We start from the raw sequence: 9363 nt of genomic DNA, 5'->3' as shown, positions 1-9363 counted from the left end.
ATACAATAGCAATTCAGTCCGCTACTTAATGGACTGCTTAAGGTGAAGAGGCATTCCCCGAGCCCACAGAAATGTTAGCTGCTATCGGATCTGCTGATTCTTTAGTTAGTTCACGGATAAAGGAGATGATTATCTTATAATAAGGCATTGACTCAGCCTTTAGATCAGTATCTTCATCTAAATAGTTAACTCGGGCTCTCACCTATCTTAGCCTTGTCGGGATTGGTAAGACGTACTTAGACTGAGACTTCTGGGACTGCTTAGGGTCAACTTTCAATGAATTCAATCCGATCTGATTTCCCCTCTTAAACCATAAGTCAAACTGAGGATAAGGTTGCGCAGCTGTTGAAGAGTCTGTTGAAGTTTCATATCTTTCCTTTGCTCACCTCACTCGCTTATTGGACAGTTGACGGCTTGAAGTGATAGTTAGAGGTACTTTTCTCAACTACAAGCCCTACATTCAGAGAAGTTAATAAAGATATGGATTCTTTCCCCTACATCTTTCTACTTCTTCTTTGAATACTGACATGACTCAATCTCACAAATGGAAAGTCTAGCCTACGGAATTTCCTCTAGGTGCTAAAGGAGAATCTTCATTGATAGTCCCCTGATCAGTGAATAGACGGGCAAAGCTCAATTGCAACTTCATCAAATAATAGAGCTGTGTGTAAGCCTTTAGACTTGCTTTAAGGGATTCCAAAGACTGAGTCTGACTTTGATTCTCAAGTACGAGCTTTTGCCCTAAGAGAAAAGACTATCAATCTCTGACTTCCTCTTCTCTTAGGCTTCAGTCCCCTGTAACTGCTAAGTCTAATTCCATACTTGACTAACTTTCTACATCCGGGCTTGAAGAGATAGAAAATCGAATCCGATCGAGCTTGTATTAGAGGAAGCTTGCAGCTCAATCTCCTTAGGTGGGGAAGCTTCTATCAACAAAAGAGAAAGAAGAAGAAAGACTGCTTGCTGGTCATACTTGCTTGCCTGAATCAAGGTGGGTTAGAAAGTCAATCTGAGTAAGGAGAGGGAAAGTCTCGAACTTCTTCTTCCTGATTTCCTCTTAGGCACCTAAGCTCTTTCTAACTTTATTGCTTCTCAATCTACTAAGTATTTTCTTGCAAGACTAAGTTTATATGCCTTTTTCCTCAAGTTTAGTGACCCGAGGACTGATGAAAGCTAACTGTCTGACTTCCCAGGATAGGAAAGAGGCTCGCTCCCCTGGTACTGTATGGGCCCCAGGGACACCGATTCGGAATAGTGTTAGCCACAATCTACCACCTTCTCAAGGAAAGCAGTCAAACCGCTTACCAAAACCGGAACGTTCAACGAAGAAATGAAAATCAGCACTTGAGGCCACCGCGGCAATTCAATGAGCGAGACTTGCACTCAACTCAATAGTAGAACAATGAAAGCAGTAGTGGCACTCCCCATACTTAGAGGGTCCCCGGGCCTGTGAGCTCCATGCAAATTCTCCTTTCCAAATTGCAAAACACAATCCCTAGCGTAAGTCGCAATCAACTTGATGCACTTTGTTGGACTAAGGAGTATAGGACGTAATTAGAGGCGGTGGGCGCCTATATACCACTTCAAACGGTCTTTGTTTGGTTGCCGAATGATAAGTGGTATTGTACCACTATTCTGCCCAGGGTAACCAACGTACCCATTCCCTTGGTCTATCGGCATCCCAGGTAGTTCTCTAAGCACCGGTTAACCACCTCCCTCAAAGTGTGCATGAGATTCCACTTATTCTATGTCATTTTCAGCCTTAGGTAGTTGTTCCTCCAGCAGTTCTGTTCTTGGTCTGATAGTCTTGTTAACGCTTTCTAATATACTTTTTCTCTTGTACATATCTTCCTTCCCTTTCCTTCCTCGTCCAGTGACGGATTTGCTCCTAACTAAATTCCAGCGACCTTTCGAATGAATGAAGTTAGAAGCTAAGGGCTTTGTTCGAGTGCTTTGCCAATCATTCTTCTATGTATGAAAGTTAGAATCCTCTCGTGCGCACATCTTTTTTTCGATAATCTATCCCCTTTCTTACCGGAAGTTACATAAAAGAATATCTCCATAAAAGGAAGATTGGACATTGGGGATCTTTACCTAAAGGTGCGGAGCGAAGTCTGCATTTCTTGCAAGTTCTTCTCCCAGTCTCGGACTCAGCCTTTTAGCCGATTCGCACCTTTACTCTCTGTCTCAATCGAGCCGGTCAGATCAATAGAGAAGTCAGGCACGAAGAGGGTCCAATCAGCCTCAACCTTCTTTCTATTCTTAAAGGCTTCAGACGGCTGGTCTACTTCCTGCTTGAAGTCAAGTGAAGATGTGGCATCAGAGTCCTCCTTAAGCCCGGCAGCTTCTCCAACTTTTTCAATAAAGGGAAGAAACGCTTCAAACAATTCGTCCATAACATCTCTTACTCAGAATCTCCCTCATCTTTTTGCAAAAAGCCGCTCCACGGTGGTAAAGTCTCATCTTGTGTGTTGGCCGAAGTTACAATAGTCACATTGAACCCTCGAATATGTTCGAAGATCTCGAAATGATCTTCCAGTTCCGGGGAGAATTCGAACAACTCCGTTTCCATCGAGAATTGAATTGAGTTTAGCCGTCTTTCGACCGGAGAATCCACCAGAGACATTACTGTCGAGATTCTTACCGAAAAATTAGACATTCCATGCCCTCGGAGAGTGCTTTGTCGTGCTAGGTCACTGACATATCCTTTGTCTTTATTTGACCCCAAGAATGGATTTGATCGAAACGACTTTCCTGTCGAACCCCTGTGTGTCTGTATTAATTTCTGACCGCGCGGAATCTCCATAGCCAATTTTCCATTTTGGATTATGAAATCATAGGGTGCCTTTGGTACTAGTCTTATTTCACACGATCTAGGAACTTCCATAACGTTGGCGTGATTCAGTTTGAGCAACGGATCCTGACGTGAGACATCTTCGTAATGAAAATGGAGTGGAAACATAGTGTAGTGATTGATTGAGAAAAATTGATTCCCTCCAGACAGAAAGTCATGTAGGAGTCTTGAAGAATTCATTCTATTGAGTTGTGCTTGGTTGTTGACCAAAGAAAGAAAGGATGCATGGGACTTTTGGCTTTATTATCATTCAGCGCAGTTGCCGCCTCTTTAGAAATAAAATAAATAAAGGACAAAGCGCTGTTCACGTTAAAGCTACTTTGTTGCCTACTACTATAATACGAGAACTACACTACGATAATTTTTATATACATCGGTAAGGCATGAACTCCAACTGAAGGAATGAAGCCCATATCATACAAACCTACATACTACCTACTTTCTTTACCTTTACATACGCTATTTTCTACATCGAAAGCGCACTAAGACTATTGAAAGGTTGGAAATCCGGATTCTTAATCTGGAAAGCGCTGGTTCGAGCCCAGATCCTATGCGGATAAAAGCGTTGCCCCAGCTCGTGACAAGACCTTTGTTTAATATCTCGGCGCCTCTTCTCCTTAGACGGATGACTCTCCCATGATCTGAGACAGCCTCTTTTTCCTTCACTTACAAAGGGGGGCTTAAAAGCATTTATTCTTCAAAGGGAATAAACTCCTTCTTCTTTTCCCACTAGGGTGAAAGGTGAACCTCACCTCTTATCCAATTCCGGAGGCTTTCGATCTGACATCTTTACTTGAAAGCTCTCTCTGTGCGCTTATCCTCGCCCTTTGCTTAGCGCTAGCTTTTTTCTTCTTTCTTTAGTTTCGAAAACGGAAAGGAAAGAAAGTAGGATAATGGAGGATACGGAATGAATGCTCTTCGATGCTAGCTAGGTGTGGACGGAAACTTCCCTTATTTTACAACGGGTGGGAAATCCTGCGCCTTCATTTAATCAGGTAAATCACTCTATTAGGACAATTGATAAGGGATCTTACGAAAAGGGCTATCAAACGGCTGTGACTTTCAATTGGCCTAGGTTCCCGGTCTGCGCTTGCCATTCTTGCGGATAGGACGACCAAGGCTCATCTATTGAAGAGAGTCAGTTACAATAACAGATGGGGATGGATATTACGCGCCAACTGCTGAAAGAAAGGACCGAATCAACAGCACTTTCTCTAAAGACTGAACCAAGGGCACCACTTTCTAGGATTCTTAGTCGAGTGAGTTCAACTGATTCTTCATCCCCGAAGTAAGCACACTTTCTTTCTTAAAGCTTCAGCTACTCTTTTCGCCTAATAGGCAAAGGGAATAGAGCGATTGTTGCAATCAGAGAAGCCTGCCCTATTTAAGAGAATGGCGAAGTGGTTACTGATGCTATCTGAACTTGAGATAACAAATCTCACATTTCTATACTCCATCATAGACAAGACCGTCTAAACTAGACAGAAAAACAATCCTTCTTTCCGGCTCCGGGATCAATGCTGGGCACGGGGTTAAAGTAAGAGTGATTGACCTACCTTCATTCCATACGTGCCTGCTTACCATGCTTGAAGAGTTACTTCTTAACTACATGAGTAGACTGCTTTCCTTAATCGGCTACGCTCCTCTGGAACCGCTATTCTAAATTCCAATCCAGTAACCTGGGAAAGGAAGAGAAGGGGAATGAAGGAAAAACCTTCTTCCATAGAAGAGGCTAATCGAGATCCGTAGAGGCATAAGGCGCTACGCCGACTGGCTTCATTCAAGTTTGTGCTGGCTGTTAAGCTGTGCTTCCTTCAGCTGCTTGATCGGATGTAAAAACTTTGACTTTTAAGTGGTGTACCGATTGATGATTGAAAGCATACGGACTATTGAACGGCTCTTGATGGGGCTTTCACTTTATGTCTTGCAGTAAGAAGCTAGCAGAAGAGCGCTTCCCCCCTGTCCTCGGGCATAAATTGGATCAGGGAGATGTTTTCATTAGAATGATCGACATACCGCCTTGACCACTGAAAAGACAGGTTCGAAGAAAGGCTACGCCAAAGACGGAACCTAACTCCAATTATAGCCAGTCGATCTCCTCCTCTTGACCTCGTATCCGACTTCTTCTTCTTTCTTGAACCGAGGAGCGAATGCTTCTAAAGCATTTATTTTCTTGGTTGGAAAAGTGGTGCTTTTATGTTCTTTTGAAAGACCATCTGTCTTACTTTGTTCGCAATACTTTCTTTGTCTGCAAAAGCGATAGATTCCCAGTGCTTGAATAAACTTACTTGGAGCCTTCCTTCACTCCTGAACTAGTAGACTCAACTGAGTGCGCCTATGATAGGATAGGATCCTGCTACTAAGGAAAGGACTCTAAGAGACTGACTTGCGATCCAAAGAAAGTGAGATTCTGGTCGATAATAAAGTTTGAGACACTCTTTCAGCTTCCATCTTTCTTTCATGCCCCTGGACTATTGGGCTTTAGCGGGCTCCGTCTTCCTTTCCTTCACAGTAGAGTCTCTTTTCCCTATCTAAGCTATATCAACAAAGTCATGCGCTTGTCAATTCATTCTTGGTGTAATACGGGTTTATGTAAGGAAAAACACCCGGGGATCCCGAGGCGGACATATTGAATACAACAACATTCGACTTGTAAGAAACATTAATATACAGGTTAAGAATCGATAGAAACAGAATTACATTATTCACTTCTGCCTCGTCCATCTGCTCTCATATTCCTTGATTTCATTAAAGGTGCAATTGGTCACGGGACAATCCTCTTTTTTAGCTTCCGTTTCCTTTTCCAGTGTTTTAATAAATGGAAATTCCTGCCGAAATGTTAAAGTCAGTTTCCACAGTTGCCCTATTCACTAAGATCTTCGAATTAGCCCTGACCGGGCTTACCTCACTAGTGGAATTCCGATTCCGGTATTCTATCTATTCACCCTCAGATCACTGAAACTCGCTTTCAAGCTGAGGGATTCGCTCTTAGCATGCTTGCTATGCCTTATCCCTTCCGGGAAGATTTAGAACTTCGCCCTTTAAGTGAGAAGGGGGGTCTACCAGCTACAACCATGAAGCTGAGGTCATCGTGTTGGAAGGTCTTCTTCCAAGGATGAGGCTTGACTCGGGTAGGGACTGCTAAGTCCGCTACTTTGGTTTGGAAACCTCCAGAGGTGCCGAAGGATCATACGCTTCACAGAAGGAAGAGATAGAATCCAGCTTTTATTTGTTATCAGGAGTGCAAGTTCCCCACATCGCTCCGGTTGGAATTAGAGAAACTAAGTTCGTTTCGGTATGAGAAAATAACCAATCCTGAATAAGGGATAAGTCAGGCGTGTACAGACTATGGCATCGTTAAGCCCTTTGAATTTAGTGTGAAATGTGTAGTTTCAAAGTAGCTAAGGGAAGTTTGGTCGGAGACCTGATCTTTGGTCATATAGCCGAGAAGTCTGGTACTCTATTAAGAAAAGAATTCCCTGACCGTCTGTCATGTCATATGCGCTGCCCATATCCTGAGCCTGCTTCGGCCGGGACTCCATAACGGAGATCTTCTTTTACACGCGGACCTAGTTTCCACCAACCCAGATGTACCCGATTAAGTGATGACACTGACGGTACTATCCTTTTTTTTTGCTTAGGGCCGGATGCTTAGTTTCCTTCTAACTTAGTACTGATCCTTATTGTCCGATTTGCTTTCTTAGTGCTCGTATGCCGATCTTACAATGAAGCGGCAGAAGAACCTATTTTACAGTAATCTATCTGGAACTTCAGAAAAAGACTGGAAAGTAAGGAACGAAGTGCTCGACCTACAGGGAGAGGTTGGGAGCTTACTTAGTGCTTGTGCTAAGGAGGATTTCGTACTTTTCTAGTCTCTGACCGAACTCCCTACTCTCTTAGGTTGGATCTTGGAAGCGTCGATGTTAATGATCTCTTCTCTTGTGGCTTGACTGCTATCCTTTCACCAAAGAAAATCGTACTTCCACGGGGAAAGGCTATAAGGGGAGTTCCCCTAACAAAGCTTGCTTGGATTTAGTCTTTCCATTACCTATACCATCTTTCAGTCATATTCCCGCTCCATCGTTTATATTATAACTGATGGCAAAAGAAAGAGAGATTTATGTGCCTATCTCATGTGGTTTTGAATCTAGATTAAGGTCCTTGGTAAGTAAGTGCTTTGAAACAAGAATTTTATTAGCCTGACTCTAACAAGTAAGCAAGTAAACCACCTTAGGCTCCCTCAAAAGTCTTAAGTTTCACTTAACCTTTATTCCGATTTCGCTTACTGGCTTCCTTTGGGGCTCTTTTTTAGCCCACCTGAAAGTGCCAATACGGGACCTTGTGCCTTAGCACACATGCATGCTCTTTCTCTTCCTATTCCTCCTTTATTATTAAGCCCTGTTGACATGTAGGGCATACTCTTCTTTGCTTCCTTCCTACTACTAAGCTGCTTTATAGGCTAAAGCCTCCTATCTACGGTAGCTGACGCAGCAAGACCCGAGGAATCGGATACGGATCTTTTTCAGTCTCTTTCGCTGGGGCAAAGCAAAGAGGGAGGCCCTTAGACAAATGGGCTTTCGGAAGAAGGCGTCGTCCGCTGATGATCTTGAGGTTGGGAGGCGGGTCAGGGGGAGAATGCTTGTGGATAGCCCGCGAATACTCCTTACTTAGGCTTTCCCCCCGGAAGAGCTGATGCTACTTACTAAGAGACTTCCTTTAGTGAGGAGAGAACTATAGGCTTTAGCCCAAAGACAGAGTCAGGGATTTCTTAACAATCTAGTCCCTCCTGAAATAAGACAACACAGGGGGTGGAGTGAGCCTAGAGTAGAATAAGACTCCCTCAGAGACTCTCAACTCATACCAGGGCAGGCAGGGAAAGACTGAGACTACCGATACCGAGCCGGGGTTGATGAAAGATCACAGGATAGAGACCCTACGGTTGGTCTCTATGCCTGCTTCACTTCGTAGCATTAAGGGGACAGTGCAATGAGGGAAATCGACTAGGAACGCGATGTCTTCCCATAAAATGAAGAGTGGAGGGGACTTTGCCCTTTTCGATGGGGTCAAGCTTCTTGTATCGGGTGAAGAGAAGGGGGTGGTAGGCTTAGTAGGGCTCGAACCTACAATATCACCGTTATGAGCGGTACGTTTCAACCAATTAAACTATAAGCCCCTACGGATCTCTACATGCAATTCGCTCACTTCGGGAAGAGGGAGGGAGGAGGCCTTTGCTCTATCTGCTTCTTCCTCTTCCCAGGAATGAACAATTGGATAAAAAAATGATTTTCTTCTTTGTTTGTATTTATATATAATAAAATAAAGATTAAGCAAGCGGCCCTTTCGTGACCCGCCGGTACGCTTTCCGGCTCGCAACGACTCAAACGGGCGGGGGCTATCTATTTGCTTGCAATGCGGGCTGTTCGCCTTTCGGAAAGGGTTCGCCTATTTGATTCAAAAGGCGCTACTAAACTACTAAAGTACAGCTAGTGTAGAATGCCGTTCACCCCGAAATCCCTTCTTCTTCAAGAGCTCCCTATTCTCTAGCAGCCCCTTCTTTCACAGCTCCTTCTCAAGCACTTGCCATTGTCTGGAAATTTGCCTTGCCCCATTCCCTTTTCTTGTTGGAGGGGCGCATCAATTCCTTGCCTTTGCTCTCATTGCTGCTTGAAGTCCAGTCTTTTTTTTAAGTGAAATCCCAAAAATGGAAAGAGTCATTGTCGGGATGGAAAGCTACTCTTCAACCACTTATTTTAGCGCTATGCACCTAAGCTCAGTCTTTCTGGCAGCTATCTTGCTAAAAAGTTCCTTTTTCTTCTCTCTTTATGCTCGAAATCGTACTCATTCGACATCTAATTCCATGGGCTGGGCATAACCTCTTTAGCTCATTTTTATCTTTCTTTGACTTTGAGGAAGATCCCACGAATCGTCTTCTATCGACATCGTCTGCTTACTCTTATCGTACGCTCTACCCAACCCAAATCGTCTGGTACTTTGTCCGCTCTCCCTTTCCTGGTGAAGGAGAGAGAGTTTTACAAGCTGATGCAGCTAAGAGAGTCTCGTTGAAAGCAGGCCCTTAAGACTGACTGCGACACGACTATTTGAACTAGTTTCAAAGGCTTGATGGACCTTTGGGAGTGAATCTGGCTAGGGCGCCCTCGTAAGGCGTAGGGTAGGGATTTGAAACCGTAGCGTAGGCGAAACCTGGCAGCCCGCCCAGAGTTTGACCTTATCCGGTCCTGGAAGGAAAGCGACTCTTTTCTTTTTCACCAGGAACATGAACGGCATTCGTCAGACTTGAGCAGTAGGTTTCGACTCGGTCAGCTGTAAGGATGAAGATTGACTTCAGCTAAAGAGAATGAATTGACTTCGGGTTCACACCGATCAACGAAAATAAATAAAGAAATGACATATATAAGAAGAAAAATCTTTCAGTAGGCTAATCTTGACAGTTTCCATTTTCTATTGAGAAAGCGGCAGGCCCCAAGAGCACTCCAATAAGTGCACCGAAA

At 43.9% G+C, this 9363-nt stretch overlaps 1 protein-coding gene across 1 annotated transcript; it reads right to left on the bottom strand.

Moving 5' to 3' along the window:
- Window positions 1–312: 312 nt before the first annotated feature.
- Window positions 313–4382, bottom strand: LOC130960107 (60S ribosomal protein L5, mitochondrial-like). Its single transcript, XM_057885427.1, has one exon. It carries the CDS (start codon window positions 3032–3034, stop codon window positions 2405–2407), a length of 630 nt encoding a protein of 209 aa, XP_057741410.1. The 5' UTR covers window positions 3035–4382; the 3' UTR covers window positions 313–2404.
- Window positions 4383–9363: the final 4981 nt, after the last annotated feature.

The sequence above is a fragment of the Arachis stenosperma genome, unplaced genomic scaffold (assembly GCF_014773155.1).
Source record: "Arachis stenosperma cultivar V10309 unplaced genomic scaffold, arast.V10309.gnm1.PFL2 arast.V10309.gnm1.Scaffold_100071, whole genome shotgun sequence".
Taxonomy (NCBI): domain Eukaryota; kingdom Viridiplantae; phylum Streptophyta; class Magnoliopsida; order Fabales; family Fabaceae; genus Arachis; species Arachis stenosperma.
The sequence above is the reverse complement of the archived record's forward strand: the minus strand, read 5'-3'. Positions and strand labels throughout refer to the sequence as shown.

Excerpts from the sequence above, each read along its gene's own strand:
- LOC130960107 (XM_057885427.1), bottom strand. The coding sequence starts at position 3,034 with ATGAATTCTTCAAGACTCCTACATGACTTTCTGTCTGGAGGGAATCAA.